The sequence below is a fragment of the Bufo gargarizans genome, chromosome 1 (genome assembly GCF_014858855.1).
Source record: "Bufo gargarizans isolate SCDJY-AF-19 chromosome 1, ASM1485885v1, whole genome shotgun sequence".
Lineage (NCBI taxonomy): Eukaryota > Metazoa > Chordata > Amphibia > Anura > Bufonidae > Bufo > Bufo gargarizans.
This window is the reverse complement of record NC_058080.1, coordinates 717030456-717049933: the sequence shown is the minus strand read 5'-3', so window position 1 is coordinate 717049933 and position 19478 is coordinate 717030456. Positions and strand designations below refer to the sequence as shown.

The 19478-nt window shown below is 44.2% G+C and overlaps 1 protein-coding gene across 1 annotated transcript in view; it reads left to right on the top strand.

Moving 5' to 3' along the window:
• Positions 1-19478, top strand: part of LOC122929971 (dymeclin) — a 231439-nt gene that overhangs the window by 141364 nt on the left and 70597 nt on the right. Inside the window, exon 11 of the mRNA XM_044283443.1 lies at positions 3141-3243. Within this exon, the coding sequence (XP_044139378.1) occupies positions 3141-3243 (103 nt within the window). The remainder of the gene's footprint in view (positions 1-3140; positions 3244-19478) is intronic.

Here is a 19478-nt window from a genome sequence, read left to right as displayed (position 1 = left end):
TGTGTGGGGGCACTAAGGGGGCATGATTTCTGTGTGGGGGGCACTAAGGGGCCATAAATCATGAGTGGGTGGGGGGGGTTCTATGGTGAGCATGGACAATCTTGACTAGCTGTAATGTGCGCTGAGGAGCGGAGATTATTCTCCCTTTTTCCCAGACACCATATTATTCTGCCTTGTGACGTTCCTGGGCGAGCAGACTAATGTTTATCTAATAATATTAAGGAAGCGTCCAAACCGCAGACCATTGTCTGCTTGGGAAAAAATGAGCAAGACAAAAGTTTAAGGAAGGTTCAGAATATTAAAGAGGAACGTGGTGGTGAGCTGATGCCAGGGCAGACTCCTCCGCCGGGTCCCTGGGACTGCGCTCCGTCCGCCTCTCTACAGCTCCCTGGAAAAGCGAAGGCCATAATGCAAACGTCTAGGGCTTTAAAAATAAATCTCTCCCCGCTCATTCGGCCGGGGTGTATGCCGAGCGTCTAAATATTTTGTCTTGGTGGCTCAGAGTATTTAGTTTCAGGAATTTTCCGCACTAAGTTTCTGGAGCTGCGGGTTTTATTAGGAAATCCTGTTTACGGTCCTGCGCTCATACACTCCTTTTTATTAAGTTAGGACTGTAAGCGTTTATTTGCTTAGTTTTCCTTCATTGCTTTCATTGTCTGTTGTCTGCGACTCCATCCGGAAGCCTTGGGAGATGTATGTGTAGACGCACCCTGCCAGTCAGAGTTACCAGAGGACGTGCTGCGACCTGTAGTTCCCCGACCCACCGTGAGATCGCCTGATCTGCAACACTGATCTGGCGATCACTACTTGCCCACAAGATAAAGTCTCTGCGACTTAAAGGGAAACCCAGTTGAACAGCGGGCTGTTCTGCAGGACGCAGGTTATGGAGCAGGAGGAGCACAGCAGATGGATATGAGGATTTATAGGGAAAGAGTCATTTATTGTATGCTTAGGAGTCCAGTGGGTGGACCCGTGAGTGGCTGACAGCCTGTCCTGTATCTCTGCATATAGAGATAGCTGTCAATCACTGATGGGACCGCCCACTGGACTCCTAAGCCTAGAAAGAGCAGAAATCTCAATGAATAAATTGAGTGTGCGTGCTGACATTTTTCTTTTTCACTTGAATAGCAACGTCCTATGCTTGTCTGCTAAACGTAAAAAATAGGTCCTGTTCCGCGTGCTGTCCGCATCTTTTGTGGCCCCATTGAAATGAATGGGTCCTCATCTGATCTGTGAGATCGGATGCAGAACAAAAATACAGTCCTGTGCATGGGCCCTTAAACTATATTGTCAGCTAGGAACTTTGTTTTTCAGTTTATTATAGAACTAAAAGGATAGTCCCCAATCAGACAGGATATGCCGTAAATGTCTGATAGATGCAGGTCCTACCTCTCGGAACCACATTAGCGTGGCGAATCGGGGCCCGATAACAGAAGCACGACCACCTCTGTATACATCATTCAATTGGAATTGGAAATGCCTCATGCACACGACCGTTGTTGTGTCCCGTGTCCGTTGTTCCGTTTTCCATAATTTTCTGCGTACCTATTGACTTTCAATGGGTCCGTGGAAAATTCGGAAAATAAACCGTTTGTCATCCGCGTCCGTGATCCGTGTTTCCAGTCCGTGAAAAAAATATGACCTGTCCTATTTTTTTCATGGACAATGGTTCGCGGACCCATTCAAGTCAATGGGTCCGTGAAAAAACACAGAAGCACACAAGATTGTCATCCGCGTCCATGATCCGTGTCCGTTTTTTTTCCTATCATTTGCAAGGCAAACTTGACTTAGATTTTTTTTTTCTATTTCCTTCATGTCTGGTGATCCTCCAAAAATCAAGGAAGACACACGGAAACAAAAACGGACACGGATCACGGAACAACAGAACCCTGTTTTGCGGACCGTGAAAAAATACTGTCGTGGGCATGAGGCCTAAGGCAGATCATTGAACCCCATTCACGACATAGGTGTGGGTCACATAGGTGGGACCCGCATCTATCAGACACTTGTAGCATATCCTGTGGATGTCTGAGTTGGCGATACCTCTGTTAAAGGGGTTGTGCCACTAATGTAAATGTTTCCCCCCCCAACAGATATTTCTGTTATATCACTCCCCTAATACCACCATTTATCAAAGTGATTAGCCAATCATTGCGCCCTGTGGCAAATCAGTTTCGTTTTTCAGTTGCTGTAGGTAACGTCCTGTTTTGGAGCCTTGTAATGTAGGAAGTGTCATGGGTATAAACAAGGGGTGTGGTTAGTGTCACATGATCTGCTGATGTCAGGATACCGCTCACTGCCCTAAGGCATGATGGGACAGCAGACACAAACCAGGATGTAGGATTCAAGCATGGGGGTTAGGAGAAAACTGCAAATGAGATAAATCTTAAAAACATGGAAGAATGGGAGTAAGAGTAATTAATGAGAATACACTTTAAAGTGTTACCTTAAAAAGTTGAGTCAACTTGTAAATCCATTAAATTACTTACCCAAATACTTGGCCTGCAGCCTGTTTTATACCTCTGAGCTGAATTTTTAATACTGCTGATTAGTATTAGAAGCATAAGCGCCATGGTCCCTCCAAACAGCTGATCAGAGGGGTGCCAGGAGTCAGACCCCCGCCGATCTGATACTGGTGGTCTGTCCTAAGAGTATGCCGAACCTGGAAAACCCCTTTAAGTAGTTGAATCTCAGCATCCACAGACAATATTAATATATGGTGTACACAGTTTTTTCTGTGGGTCTCCTGATTGACTCTCTATAGGCGTATAGTGGCAGATATCGCCCGTAGACTCCCACTGGTAAAAATAAAAATTGTGTGTATAAAATATATATATATAAATTTGTGAATGCATGTATTATGGTCCTCTCTATATTGAATATGTATGAAGCAGTTGAGAATAAGTTAGTGACATATTATTTCGGAGCCACAAGTGATATATATATATATATAGAGATGGATGTTCATATAGTGTATAGGAGCCAGTCACACCACTAGATATCCCATTAAGCCTCTTCCATGTAGCGCACTGGTTCTGTCCCTGGGATCTCACGTTAGCGCTGGCTCCCATGAAGCTGTATCACGATATCTGGGTTTTATCTGTCTTTATTAACATTATTCTCTTTTTTTTCTCTTTTAGTTTGTTTTCATTGCTCTCTAAAAAGCACAACAAAGTCCTGGAGCAAGCCACACAGTCTCTGCGAGGATCCCTTGGCTCCGATGACTCTCCATTTCCTGACTACGTGAGTATCAGACTGAAGGCTTGTGTGAGGCTGCTTCTCAGGCCTGCTGATCAAGACACTGACACTCTTGGTTGCCACAGTCTGTCGAGCAGAGACCAAGAGTCAACCTCGAAACTCCTAGGATGACTTCACGTCTCACATGTGGTTTACTGTACACACAGATGTGACAGAGCCGTGAGTGACAAGAACCTGTCACCTGTGCAGTAAGCCAGACACAACGGTTCTCAGTATCACACAGGGCACCACTACACCAGCAGCAATGTCTGTGATCAAAATGCAGTTTAATCAGATGTGGACTTAATCAAGAATTGCCGCTCCTAGCTTTTTACAGCAACCCATAATTCAGTTTCTCAAGATAAAATTCTCCTTATCCTTTATAGGACACAGCGTTAAAAGCTATATTTTCGTACATAGAAGGCAGTATTATAGTAGTTATATTCTTGTACATAGGAGGCAGTATTATAGTAGTTGTATTCTTGTACATAGGAGCAGTATTATAGTAGTTATATTCTTGTACATAGGAGGCAGTATTATAGTAGTTATATTCTTGTACATAGGAGGCAGTATTATAGCAGTTATATTCTTCTACATAGGAGTCAGTATTATAGCAGTTATATTCTTGTACATAGGAGCAGTATTATAGCAGTTATATTCTTGTACATAGGAGCAGTATTATACTAGTTATATTCTTGTACATAGGAGGCAGTATTATACTAGTTATATTCTTGTACATAGGGGCAGTATTATAGTAGCTATATTCTTAATCAAATTTCTTTTTATTGTAAGAAAAGCACCAAGTCATGTGGAAAGTCATACTTATGTACCAAACGCAGCTGGAAACTTGCTCAATCAGCAGGCACAGCATATCCAAGAAGTTGCTACACAACTTAAAAATCATAATCACAGTTGCATACAAATGAACAGGTAACGGGGGAACAAGACACGGGTGAGAGGAGGGAGGAGGGAGGTAGGGGGGGGGGAACAAGATGTCAGACGCATAAGTTACATATGGCTAGAATCCACGATATTGCTTCCAGGGGGACCATATCTTGACAAACAGCGCTCTGGAGTGCGTTTCCCAGTGAGCAAGCTCTTCGAACCTATATAGTTGATCAGCTTTCTCGGTCCACATCAAAAGGGATGGGGGTGAGTCATAGTAGTTATATTCTTGTACATAGGAGCAGTATTATAGTAGTTATATTCTTGTACATAGGGGCAGTATTATTGTAGTTATATTCTTATACATATGGGCAGTATTATAGTAATTATATTCTTGTACATAGGAGGCAGTATTATAGTAGTTATATTCCTGTACATTGGAGACAGTAGTATAGTAGTTATTTTCTTGTACATAGGAGGCAGTATTATAGTAGTTATAGTCTTCTACATAGGAGCAGTATTATAGCAGTTATATTCTTGTACATAGGATCAGTATTATAGTAGTTATATTCTTGTACATAGGAGCAGTATTATAGTAGTTATATTCTTGTACATAGGAGCAGTATTATAGTAGTTCTATTCTTGTATATAGGGGCAGTATTATAGTAGTTATATTCTTGTACATAGGAGCAGTATTATAGTAGTTATATTCTTGTACATAGGAGGCAGTGTTATAGTAGTTATATTCTTGTACATAGGAGGCAGTGTTATAGTAGTTATATTCTTGTACATAGGAGGCAGTATTATAGTAGTTATATTCTTGTACATAGGAGGCAGTATTATAGTAGTTATATTCTTGTACATAGGAGCAGTATTATAGTAGTTATATTCTTGTACATAGGAGGCAGTATTATAGTAGTTATATTATTGTACATAGGAGGAAGTATTATAGTAGTTATATTCTTGTACATAGGAGCAGTATTATAGTAGTTATATTCTTGTACATAGGAGCAGTATTATAGTAGTTATATTCTTGTACATAGGAGGCAGTATTATAGTAGTTATATTATTGTACATAGAAGGCAGTATTATAGTAGTTAAATGGTTGTACATAGGAGGCAGTATTATAGTAGTTATATTCTTGTACATAGGAGCAGTATTATAGTAGTTATATTCTTGTACATAGGAGGCAGTATTATAGTAGTTATATTCTTGTACATAGGAGCAGTATTATAGTAGTTATATTCTTGTATATAGGGGCAGTATTATAGTAGTTATATTCTTGTACATAGGAGCAGTATTATAGTAGTTATTTTCTTGTACATAGGAGCAGTATTATAGTAGTTATATTCTTGTACATAGGAGACAGTATAATAGTAGTTATATTCTTGTACATAGGGGCAGCATTATAGTAGTTATATTCTTATACATAGGAGGAAAATTATGAAGTCTCCTGACACCACAGCACTCAGAGCTGGAGGAATGTCTGTCAGCTGTTCTTGTTTGGAAGCACGGCACCTTTTGCTGGAAATAATAGAGAGGGCTTGTGACAGCCAACAGAATACTTGCTGGAAAGATTAAAATAACAGAACACATTGGGAGTAAATATTACAGAAATTCAAGCTGTGTAAGAATGTGAATGATGTTCCCCAGCAGAAGATATAGAACATCTCTGGGAATCGGTATTGTATGTTCCTTGGTGCGTCCTTACATGCTACATCTCAGTTTTAGATGGGTGATTCACTGACCATTCAAAACAAAGTATTTCCAATACATATTCATATGTTCCATCAGCATCTAGTCATAAGAAATAGTCAAACTTGTGTGGGAAGATTCTGAGACTAGAAAGACTCAGATTAATGTCATCAATGTTGATTTCATCTTTTCATCTACCTTTTTCAACTATAATATGTACAAGAATATACCTACTGTAATACTGCCTCCTTTGTACAAGAATATAACTACTATAATACTGCCTCCTATGTACAAGAATATAGCTACTATAATAGTGCTCCTATGTACAAGAATATAACTACTATAATATTGCCTCCTATGTGCAGGAATATAACTACTATAATACTGCCTCTGTACAAGAATATAACTACTATAATACTGCTCCTATGTACAGGAATATAACTACTATAATAATGCCTCCTATGTACAAGAATATAACTATTATAATACTTCCTCCTATGTACAAGAATATAACTACTATAATACTGCCTCCTATGTACAAGAATATAACTACTATAATACTGCTCCTATGTACAAGAATATAACTACTATAATACTGCTCCTATGTACAAGAATATAACTACTATAATACTGCTCCTATGTACAAGAATATAACTACTATAATACTGCTCCAATGTACAAGAATATAACTACTATAATACTGCTCCAATGTACAAGAATATAACTACTATAATACTGCTCCTATGTACAGGAATATAACTACTATAATACTGCTCCTATGTACAAGAATATAACTACTATAATACTGCTCCAATGTACAAGAATATAACTACTATAATACTGCTCCTATGTACAAGAATATAACTACTATAATACTGCCTCCTATGTACAAGAATATAACTACTATAATACTGCCTTATATGTACAAGAATATAACTACTATAATACTGCCTCCTATGTACAAGAATATAACTACTATAATACTGCCTTCTATGTACACCAACAACATATTTAGATAAAACTTTGAGAAAACAGACAGGTAAATGTTTTCGGTCCACTGACTTTCATCAGACCATCTGAATGACCAGAGTTACAGAATGTAGCCCATAGCAGGAAATAGGGGTGTTATGTAGCGGTTATATAATCACCTATGAGGCCTCGGCAAATAATCAGTCTGGGAACATTTCTGGGTTCATGAATTAGTGAGAATTTAGAGACTATCTACTCTGAGACTAAAAAGAACATTTTTTTGTTTAGTTTTGTACTAAATTCGTATTTCTTGTTTCCTTTTAGTTGAAATCTTGTTTTTTGTTTTGTTTTTTTTGTCTCCTAATTTTTTGCCTCTATATCCTGTAAGTATCAGAGCGTGAATAGAACGTCTTAAAAGTAGTTTTTATGGCCCCGCCATAAGGCAGCCCGTTTTGACGTAGGTGTTTGTTGGTGCGTTGTTGTCACTCTGAGCTATGAACGTTTCCCCTCTAGAAAAACATGGCTGCCTCGTGTCCTACAACAAATGTAATGTTAACAAGCTAGTTATGGGCTTGTCCGAAAGATCAAATGTCGAAAAAGCAGAAGGAGGTCAGAGGTCACTCTAATGAGCGGCTTGGCAGGTCATAAAGCTGTAAGTCTCACAAGACGTATGGGCCGTAATGATGAGGGAAGACTTGTGGCTTCTGGATGTAGTAAATGGAAACCATTCCTAGCAAGGAAAGGAGTTGCAAAGCAGAAGGAAATCCCTCTCTCATACCACATAGACCCGTCATCTTTATTTACGACGTCTTGTTTCTTGACCACTATCAGCCCGAGAATGACCAAACTTTTCTCCATTACATGTACACCTCGCCGGTCGAGAGGTGCGTGTACATTTATCTATTATTTGTATCCCCCAGATCTGCTGGAGGCTTGAATAGCAAATGGGGATCGATCCATTCCAGTGCTGATGGTCCCAGACACGTTATTTCTGGTCACACGGCGGCCCAGAAGTGATGATGCCTCATCCAGAGTTACATGAACGGCTGCAGCCTTTTACTGGCCTCAGCAGTGACATTTTCCCGAGCAGCCAAACACATTAGAAGAATTTCAGCACACTGATTTAAAGGGAACCTGTCACCGGGATTTTGGGTATAGAGCTGAGGACATGGGTTGCTAGATCGCTGCTAGCACATCCGCAATACCTAGTCCCCATAGCTCTGTGTGCTTTTATTGTGTAAAAAAAACGATTTGATACATATGCAAATTAACATAAGTCATATCTTACTTGTGTGACCAGAGAAGTCATTTTCGAGCTCTGACACATCTCAGGCTAATTTGCATATGTCACATCGTTTTTTTTACACAATAAAAGCACACAGAGCTATGGGGACTGGGTATTGCGGATGTGCTAGCGGTCATCTAGCAACCCATGTCTTTAGCTCTATACAGAAAATCCCAGTGACCGGTTCCCTTTAAGTGGCAACGGCTGGCCATCTAATGTTTTTGGGGTTTCCTGACCTTCCCCTAACGGCAAAAACTAGTTGGATTCTCTTGTACTCAGAGGAGATAAGACACTGCCAGAGAGGAGCTTATTCCTCATTCCCTGTTGAGAACACATGCATGCTTGGCCGAACACATGCCACAGTTAGAATGGATAGCGGTAACTAAACAAGTCTTTAGCCAAAAGCTTTCTGGAGTATATGACCAGGGAGTCTGTCAGCAGTTTGGAACATGCAAAACTGCTAATGTCTCTAGCTAGGGGCTGGGGATCGCAGGTCAAACATACTTTTTGTGGAGCTTTTATCATCAGGAGCAGTGAGAATATGAACTTTTTTTCTGCCCCTGCTAGAGCCCACAGCGATGCTTCCCTGCCCTCTGCATTGAGCTGCTGCACGGCCCCTCCCCTCTGTTCTGAGTGACAGCTGTAACATCCAACGCGCTGTTCACATTTGCTTTCATCAGTTTAGTAAAGCAGTCTGCAGTGCTGCTATTGCTGTCTTAAATACTGTCACCTGAGTGTGCAGATGATCGCTAAAGAGCTTCCTATGATTGCTCGTTAGTAATCGTCTGGCAGTCTAATACTGCCTCCAAATCGTTCATCCGGCAATTGTGATTTTTTTAAGCATGCTTCAAAATCACATTGGTGCAGACGGCTGATCGCGCTGTGTAATAGCGATGGCATAGCGATCACTCCTCCCCATGCCATCGCTGCATGTAAGAGCAACGGTGTCCTCCGCTAGCTAACTGGCGATTACCCCGACAACCGACTGCATCATCTTGTATCCAGGCTAGAGACCGTATCTCCTCTTGGATCCAGGCTAGAGGCCGTATCTCCTCTTGTATCCGGGCTAGAGGCCTCATCTGGATCCGCGGCTAGAGGCGTATCTCATCTTGGTCCGGGCTAGAGGCCGTATCTCAGCTTGTATCCGGGCTAGAGGCCGCATCTCATCTTGTATCCAGGCTAGAGGCCGCATCTCAGCTTGGTCCGGGCTAGAGGCCGATATCCTCATCTTGTATCCAGGCTAGAGGCCGCATCTCATCTTGGATCCGGGCTAGAGGCCGCATCTCATCTTGGATCCGGGCTAGAGGCCGCATCTCATCTTGGATCCGGGCTAGAGGCCGTATCTCATCTTGTATCCAGGCTAGAGGCCGCATCTCATCTTGTATCCAGGCTAGAGGCCGCATCTCATCTTGTATCCGGGCTAGAGGCCGCATCTCAGCTTGGATCCGGGCTAGAGGCCGCATCTCAGCTTGGATCCGGGCTAGAGGCCGCATCTCAGCTTGGATCCGGGCTAGAGGCCGTATCTCATCTTGTATCCAGGATAGAGGCCGTATCTCATCTTGTATCCAGGATAGAGGCCGTATCTCATCTTGTATCCAGGCTAGAGGCCGTATCCCATCTTGTATCCAGGCTGGAGGTGGAGCCTCCTAGGGTCCTAGAGCCTCCTTCCTATTGTAAAGCTTCTCCTTTCGCTCCAATATTGCAATCACTTACATCTATCATAATTATATTCACACAGAGAAAGTTTCATTCCAACACCTTCTTCGTGCAGGAATTTTTGTCATAGTGTATTATATTTCTGGCGTTCTGGGCCATGAAAATACTTACATGTGACCCAAAAAGAAATGTACCGTTACCCGTTGCTGTTTTTTTTTATTTTATTTCTTTGTAATGGACCTACTGAGGTTATGGATGGCACATATAAGGTCCTGGCAATGCTTGGCACGCTGGACCACTAGGACTTGAGGGAGGAAGCGTCGGGCCCTCATGGTATTATGCTCACATCAGAGGTTGGTTTCTAGTGGCAATTATTGGGGGTCCATGGCTGTTATTGGGGATATCGGTTGCTGATACTGAGGGTCCTTGGCTCATAATTTGACTCTTTTATTGGTGGTCCATGTCTGTTAGGCCTGTATTACACCAACAGATTATCTGACAGATTTTCTGAACAATCATTGGTCAGATCGGCAGTTACACACAGATCTTATGTTATACACACCAACTATTGGTCTGATTGGACAGATATTGGTCAGATAATCTGTGTAATACACGCTTTACCGAGTTCCTCCATTGTCACTCTTATTGGGGGTCAGTGTCAGTTATTTAGATTCCTCCATTTGTTTCTATTTTTCAGGTCCACGACTGTTATTTGGGTTACTTCATTGACAATCTTAATTGGGCTCATTGTTATTGACTCCATTGTCACTCTTGGAAAAAATCAGCCGGCGCTCCGTGTATATGGTGAGCGGTGCGCGCGGCCAGGGTCGACGTCCCATCAATCCAAGAACAAAGAAGACCGACACTCGCTATAGTCGATGCAACTTTATCCTTTTAATTCGCACATGGAGGAACAAATTGACGCGTGTCGACTCAAACACGAGTCTTTGTCAAGCTGCTTGAGTCGAAACGCGTCAATTTGTTCCTCCATGTGCGAATTAAAAGTATAAAGTTGCATCTAATATAGCGAGTGTCGGTCGTCGCTGTTCTTCCATTGTCACTCTTGGCAGAGTCCAGGTCCAGTATTGGAGTTCCAACATCCATTCCAAGGGTCCGCTGTTCTTGGGGGTCTTTCATTCTTGTATAAGGTGGAGATAGCTTGAATACTTTCTAGAATGATCATTCCCCCTTTTCAAAAAAGTTTGCACCATTGGTATTGGGGCAAGTAACCCCAGATCAGACTAATGCCCCCTCATGCCTCTCCCCTGTGTTGTCTGGAAGAAGTGGGGATCTCTCACTGTTGTCGCCCCGACTTTTTAAAATTCTTCAGAAAGAACCTGAACTGCTTGCATCGGTTTTATACGTTCCCACACCACACTCGCTGTCGGCCGCCCTTCAGCGAGAACCCCATAGAGCCTCATGTTTCACTGCCCTAGGAATACTTCAGTGGCTTCTCTGCTTCCAGGCCCTCTCCTCTCCATGTAAGATCATATCCTCTTCTCTGTGCACAAACTTCATCCACCGAGATTGTATCTGGCACTGTTCATCCTGAGCTTCCTGGTTCATCAGTACCACTGTAACACGGGCAGATCAGCAACACGTCTAAGCACTGTTTGTTATTGTCATCGTCTTTGAAAATCCAGGGTCTCTGAGATCAAGATCACTCAGTAATGATTTAAAGGGAGCCTGTCATCAACTTTATGCTGACCTCGCTGAGAAATGAGAAGTGACAGAAATGCTGATGTCAGCGGTGTGTCACTCATGAGCTAAAAGTCTGTGGTTGCTGAGAACCAGCATCATAATCATTGCAGCCCAGGCCTGGAAAAGAGTCACATCTACCTGAGAAGAGTCCTGGTTATTATAATCTCCTGCTCTCTAGTCCATCTGCTGATGATTGGCAGTTCTCTCTTAGGCTACTTTCACACTAGCGTTGTTTAAATCCGGCGTTCAATTCCGACACCGGAACTGCCCGCCGGATCCGGAAAAACGTGTGAAAACGGATTACATTTGAATCCTGATCAGGATTTTGATCACAATGAAAAAATGCATTGGAAAAAACGGATCCGCCATTTTTCGGGTTTAACATGCAAAAGCCAGATCCGGTTTGACTGAACACTCGGCGCCGGATCCGGCGTTAATGCAAGTCAATAGGAAAAAGGCCTGATCCGGCGTTCAGTCAGTGTTCAGGATTTTTGGCCGGAGGTAAAAATACAACATGCTATGGTTTTCTGAAAAGCCTGATCAGTCAAAAAGACTGAACTGAAGACATCCTGATGCATCCCGAACGGATTTCTCTCCATTCAGAATGCATTAGGATAAAACTGATCAGTTCTTTTCCGGATTAGAGCCCCTAGGGCGGAACTCAATGCCGGAAAAGAATAACGCTAGTGTGAAAGTACCCTTAAGAGAGAAAGGGAGAAAACTAGGTAGAAGACGGTCAGTCATCAGCAGGAGAGCAGGACTTCATGAATAACCAGGACTCTTCTCAGGTGGCCGGGACTCTTTTCCAGGCCCGGTCTGCAATGGTTGTGATGCTGGTTTTCGGCAACCACTTACTTTTAGCTGATGTGTGACACACCGCTGACATCAGCATTTCTGTCACTACTTTATACTGCCCTCTGTACGGTCAGCATAAAGTTGATGACCGGTTCCCTTTAAAGGGGGACTTCAATCATACAATGTGGTGGCATACCTCTAGGATATATCATTACTTTATGACCGGAGGGGGTCCGACCTGTGGGACCCCTACAGGAACTTGTGGTAGTTTCCTCCAACCCTTGGTGTCCGGGGCGCCGCTGTGCAGGGATAAACGGAGAAGGAGGTGCAAGACTAATCTAGCACTACAGTCCGTTTATTCTCAGGAGCAGTGGAGAACCAATTTTGCCACCCTACTGACTACTTAAAGCCCATCTGTCAGCAGATTTGTCCCTATGACACTGGCTGACCTGTTACATGTGCACTTGGCAGCTGAAGGCGTCTGTGTTGGTCCCATGTCCATATCTGCCCGCATTGTGGAGAAAAAAAGTTTTATTATATGCAAGTGAGCCTCTAGGAGCAACGGGGGTGTTACCATTACACTTAGAGACTCTGCTCTCTCTGCAACTGCTGCGCCCTCCCCAGTTTGATTGACAGGACCAAGCAGTGTAAATGTGATCACTGTCTGGCCCTGTCAATCAAAGTGCAGAGAGTGCAGAGCCTGTAGGTGTAATGGTAACTCCCCCGTTGCTCCTAGAGGCTCATTTGCATATGCTAAAACTTTATTTCTCTCAGCAATGCGGGCACATGTGAACATGGGACCAACACAGACGCCTTCAGCTGCCAAGCGCACGTGTAACAGGTCAGCCAGTGTCATAGGGACAAATCTGCTGACAGATGGAACTCACCATTTGTAGTAAATATTAGTTGCATACAGTCGGTGCTCACATTCCATTTATGAACCTGGAAGCTCAGGATGAGCAGCTCTGTATGTCCTTCTGCCATGAATGCATTGATTACATTAGACCAGAGGTGACTGCCTCGTTGACACCTCTCGGCTCCAGTACGATGATGGCCATAGGTGTGACACTGGGGAAATGTCTGTACATTCCCTTCCTAACATGGGAACACGGTCTCTGTGCCAAATCCTAACACCTTCACTGCTCTGAAGGCTGTTTGTTCAGAGTAACGAACAGGGAATCAAATTTTTGCCCTGGGGGCAGATTAGTCGAAGTCCTCAATGTCAACATGACAGTCTGGTGAGAGGTGGGGGGCAGGGAGCACATAACTCCATTGAAGCCCTCTGATGCCTCTGAGATAACAAACTACGGCTCGCCAGTCTCTGTGGAATTAGGGAATCGTGGTATACTGTGGCTGGCAGGGCATGCTGGCATTCCTAGTCCTCCCTGTTCCAGTGCTACATCATGCTTTGCATTCCAAAGGAAGTGCTGAGGTTATGCCACTGCTCACCACCAGGGGGCAGACAAGCACTCTGGCAGAGAAATTCCCAGTGACCTCTGTCTCCAGGGACATGGTTCCCGACTGAACCATAGATGTGTGCTGCATGTAGTAGCATCAGATGGGAAATTCACACAATATAGTATTCATTTACTGTGATTGTGTAGATGTAGCCTTTATTGTACAGAATACTGACAATTGCAGTTACAGGGAAGTAGTACTGTGCGTAGGTGGATGCTGGGAGTCATAGAAGACATGTTTATTCATATATGCAAAGAACACAATGATAGCTGTGGTACAGAGTGGGGGCATATTAGGGCATACTGACATTGTAGATTGTCTGCTGCACTGGTCTTCCAGTTATGTCCATGTGTTAGATGATGGCCTCCATGTAATGCTCCATTTTCCCTGCAGATGGGGCCGGACATCCTCTTTACATATGTCCTAATAGGACAGACGGACACGACGGACGGGTTATGGAAGCTGGATCTGCGGCCATTGATTGCCATGTGAGCTTCTTTTTAGGCAGTTGTATTTTTGGCGAGGAAAAATCTCGTACACCCTAAACTTATCCATTGGGTTACATTAACTGATCGAGACCAAAATAATGTGTGTTTGGGCTCTGTCTGACAGTATACATCGCCAAAAATCTGGTGTAGGATAACTTGGAAGGTGATGCTGTTTCATAGGTTGGGGGCATCTTTCTAAGTCCATCAGCGTGAGAAAGGAGAACTTCCCGGAATCTGTGCAGATGCAGTTCTACCAAATATTGCAGCTATATCGGCGAGGAACGACCCGAAGAAATTCAGCGGTTGCAATAACTAAGCAAATCAAGAAGAAAATCAAAGTTTGTCCTTCAGATCAACAGGGGGCGCCAGTAATCATAATGTACACATAGACCTACTACATCTAATATGCCTTGCTATTCCTGAACCTGCTTCTGTCTCGCTCACACAACTGCTGTGGCCGTTGAGATATCACATTGTTCAATAAGCAGAATGCAGGCTGTCATACGCGTCATCTGTATTATGTCGATATCCTGGCAGGGCAATTGCTGCCATAGTCTATGCTCCGTCTTTCCTCTCTCCGTTCCTACCGAGCCGTGCGGACTGGCCCCTTGCTTGATGTTAGTGCTGAGCACTCTGAGCCAATCTGGTATCGTCCCACTGCTGCTCTCTCCTCCCTCTCACAGCATACACTCTCAGAGCGAAAGAGAAACTGCAGCTTCATCCCCCTCCTCCCGCTTCTATATGTACTACATTACTGCATATAGATTTTTGGGGACGAATGAGACTTCAGAACATTTAAGGAGATAGAAAAGGGAACTATAGGCTTAAAAATACCGTTTTCATGTAATAAGGTAAAGTCTTAAAGTTCTATGCAGGTTTCAAGCAGTTCCCCTTGCACCGTATCTCTACAGCCGAGTTCCCTTTTGGCCTCATTACCAGGGAACTGGGCTCATTTGTCTTTTAACAGTCAGATTGATTTGACCTGTACGGAAGTGAAGCAGCGTCATGAAATTCTTTTGAAACACACAATCCCATAATCTGAGGGAAATAGGATGAGGACGTAGGAGAGCTATTTAATCTGCCTGTTGTGTCCTGCTGCGCCGTCCGTCTGGGTGAGCGCTATCAAGCCTCCCACCTCTGTCTCTGCCTGCTTTCCTGTTTGTGCTATTACTGTGCTCTGAAGAGGAGTTTCAGATAGGCCAGGCAGCTTGATAGTTGACACGATGGCACAGGCTGCAATTAAACAGAGGCCGAGCGGCCCGGGGAAGAGGGTGCCGGAATAATGAGTACTTCAGTGCCCCGCACAAAAGCCGCTCAGTACCTCCAGAGCCTTCCAACCACTTAAAAGTCAACTATTTTAGGTCCGCCGCTCAGCATGTTACACTAATAAGCTCCATGCCGGCCGCGCTTTACAGGTATATATAATCACTTCAAAGGCTTTGTGCTCTGGGAGGGGACGCAGGCCTCACCTGAATTTCACAAGTTATTAAACTGTCTGGCTTCCACTGCTTGTTCGGTCACTGCGTCTCCGAGACCTCGGTCATTCCAAGTGATTTGATCGAATAATTGCTTTTTTAAGGTTGATGATTCAGTCCATAAGAAAATAGCAGCTCCAACTTTGCGTCCATGATGCTCTGCTAGAGTCACAACATTCAGATATCTCCTAGCCTCAGAAAGTTCTTGGTTTGATTGGTAGCTAGAACCAGGACCTTGTCAGAGCCACAGTTTTAACACCAGCAGGCAGAAACTTTGTGCCACACGATGGGCCAGCAGTTGGACCTCATCGGGCATTATCTTTGTGTCACTGATCTCCATCAAGGATTAACTTTTTGCCCCCCAGTTGAAATCCATCTGGCACTCCTAAGCCATTGAGAATTTTTTGGGTACCGCACCAGAGGCTCTCAGGTTAGACAACATCTGCCACTTTTTGATGCCACATCAGAGGGCCCAGGTTAGATACCATCTGACATTTCTTGGTGGCACATCAGAGGCCACAAGTTAAAACACCACACCATCCCATGATGTGCCGCAAGTTCAACTTCATTGGCATTATCTTTGGGTCACAGGTTGGGACTTCAAGCATTATCTTTTATCCCACCAGATGGAATCCATCTGTCATTTGTTGCTGCCACATCAGGGGGCCACTGGTTAGACACCATCATATATTTTTTTGGTGCCACAGGCTGGAACTTATCGAGCCTCCTCTTTGTTCCACCTATCAGGCATTATTTTGTGGAACATGTAGGGCTCCATTGGGCATTTTCTTTGTGGCACTGGTAGGGCTCCATTGGGCATTTTCTTTGTGGCACAGGGATGGCTTCATAGGGCATTTTCTTTGTGGCACAAGGAGGACTCCATTAGGCATCTTCTTTGTGGCACAGGGAGGGCTCCATTAGGCATCTACTTTGTGGCACAGGGAGGGCTCTATTAGGCATCTTTGTGGCACAGGGAGGGCTCCATTAGGCATCTTCTTTGTGCCACAGGGAGGGCTCCATTAGGCATCTTCTTTGTGCCACAGGGGGGGCCCCATTAGGCATCTTCTTTGTGCCACAGCAAAGGCTCCATTAGGCATCATCTTTGTGGCACAGCGAGGGCTCCATTAGGCATCTTCTTTGTGGCACAGGGAGGGCTCTATTAGGCGTATTCTTTGTGGCACAGCGAGGGCTCCATTAGGCATCTTCTTTGTGGCACAGCGAGGGCTCCATTAGGCATATTCTTTGTGGCACAGCGAGGGCTCCATTAGGCATCTTCTTTGTGGCACAGCGAGGGCTCTATTAGGCGTATTCTTTGTGGCACAGCGAGGGCTCTATTAGGCATATTCTTTGTGGCACAGGGAGGGCTCCATCTACATATTTACTACACCAGTGGGCCATAGGTTGGACAACATCATGCAATACCTTTGTCCCACTGGCTGGAATCCATCAGGCATTGTCCTTGCCCAAGAGCCTCAAACTGGACGCAGGCTGTGAATGTCTTGGTGGCAGACCCCAATAGTCGAAGGCTTTACCGTATCTTGTCTTCCTTCCAGATATTCGCAGGTAATGACTGCTTTCTCTCATTTGTCAGTCTAACATATCTCCTGTGGTGACCTGGCTGCACAGTGGTCGTCAGTCTGAAAAGTAGCCTGTGACAGTGATAGGACGCAGGGCACGTAGACACCTTCTAGACGGTCTGCATTCCTCAGGACTAGACAGGACTTGCTTGGACCACAGAAAACCTCAACTGCGCTCGGTCAGAGGATTACATTTTGTGTAGTACATACCCCAGTATCATAGACCTCAGCTATACACCATTGTGTATCCTATATATTCATATCTTGCTATGCAGCAATTACTGCAAAGCAAAAGCGTGCACCCTGTACCATGGATATCCATGATCCTCGTACAGGACGCTAAGTACCCAGGGCTGAACAGGAACACCTGAAGCCATACAGATCTCCTGCCCCCAGCTCTGTTAATTATTACTAATCATTGAAGCCCTGTCTGATCCGTCTACTTCCTATAAAGATGAATCATTCCGATGTCTCCTTTAATTTTCAGTGATGTAGTGATTCATATCATGCTGCAATATTATAGGTGTTCTGAAACTACAACCCCCAGTATGTCCCAACAGTCTGCACTGTCATAACTGCAAGGAGTCCCCCCCCCCCCCTTCCGTGATCTGTTATCACTCTTAGCTTTGTAAAGGAATTGTAGGAATAAATTATGGAATTGCTGTTCAAGCAGGTTGTCTACTCTATAAGTATAGAGAACCATCCAATAAAGAACAGACGTCTGAACTTCTTCAGGGCTATGAACAGGTAAGGGGAGGAAGAGAGGATCTGACTACAACCTGTTACATCCTCCTCTCCCCCAGATGTGTGGGCGCCATGTTGTCAGCAGATGACATGAAAACTATGCATAGTAGTAAAGAATGGTAAACCGCACTACAAGTCCCACTGTGGGGTAAATCATACCAGCAATCCAGGTTCCCCGTATTCAGGTCCAAACAGTGGCGCCCGCGGAAGGAGATCCAGGCTTAGGGGTCCCTTCAGATAACAAAATAGTAGAAATATCCGCAGCACTCTTCAATTTGTGCAAAGGTTCCGTTTTTTTAATTCATCAGCAGCATACAATGCAACGTTTCGATTTAACCAAGTCTTTATCAAGCAATCGATTGTTCGCATTGTATGCTGCTGATGAGATAAAAAAACTGGAATCTTTGCGCAAATTGAAGAGTGCTGCGGATATTTCAACGACTATGCATAGCCAACTGGAAGGGAATCGGTCATTAGGAGACTCGCTGTTACATCGGACATGTCTTGTAGGACCAGCTCACCTGAATGTAATAATGCCTTTCACTTAGACATCCGTTGCTTAATTCTGGAGAAAAAAATATATTTAATCCATATGCAAATGAGCAGTTAAGTGCACCAAGGGCGGGTCCAAGTCACTCTGTGCACCCTAGCTTCCCCACCCCCTTCCTCTCTGTGTTTTCCCAGGGTCGGGTTTAGCCTGCATAGTCATCTCGCCTGGCCATGTCAGTCGGTGAGAGGGAGCGGCAGGAGGAGCAAGGGTGCACAGGGCGACTTGGGCCCTCCCACGGTGCACTTACCTGCTTGCATATGGATTAAAAGTACTTTTTTGGATGAAGCAAAAGTGAAAGGTATTGTTACATTTAACTGAGCTAGCCCTACAATACATTGGCAGTCATTTCCGGAAATTCATTTTTTTAATACCGTACTGGCCGGTCTTTATAAATGACCCTCGTTGTGCCAGGTTTCTCAGTGAATTTCCCGGTGACAGATACCCTTTAAAGCAGGCATGTCCAAAGTGCGGCCCTCCAGCTGTTCCAAAACTACAACTCCCAACATGCCTGGATAGCTTACAGCTATTAGGGCATGCTGGGAGTTGTAGTTTTGCAACAGCTGGAGGGCCGCAGTTTGGACATGCCTGCTTTAAAGCCTTGGCTACACGGTGACACATCATAAAATTGCTACTCAGATTAGATGGGTTTTCGAGTAGGTATGTTATGTTCTTGCTGTCTGTGAATGGAAACATCCCATCCTGACCATGTCCTGCTAATGCAGGTGCAACGTCTCGTTATAAGAGAGAGACTTTGTAGAGCAAGCAGAGATCTTGAAAATGGAGACCCGGACTAGATCGGACACAGTCGCAGCATCCTTTATGATACAGCGACAGGTCTTGCACACAAGTGAGAGCTCAGGGTCCTGTGGCGGGAGGTAAAGGGCCCATCCTTTGCATTGTCCTATAAAAGACCATTCTCTGCCTCTTTCTTCCGGCGATTTCCTCACCCACGGGAATCAGACA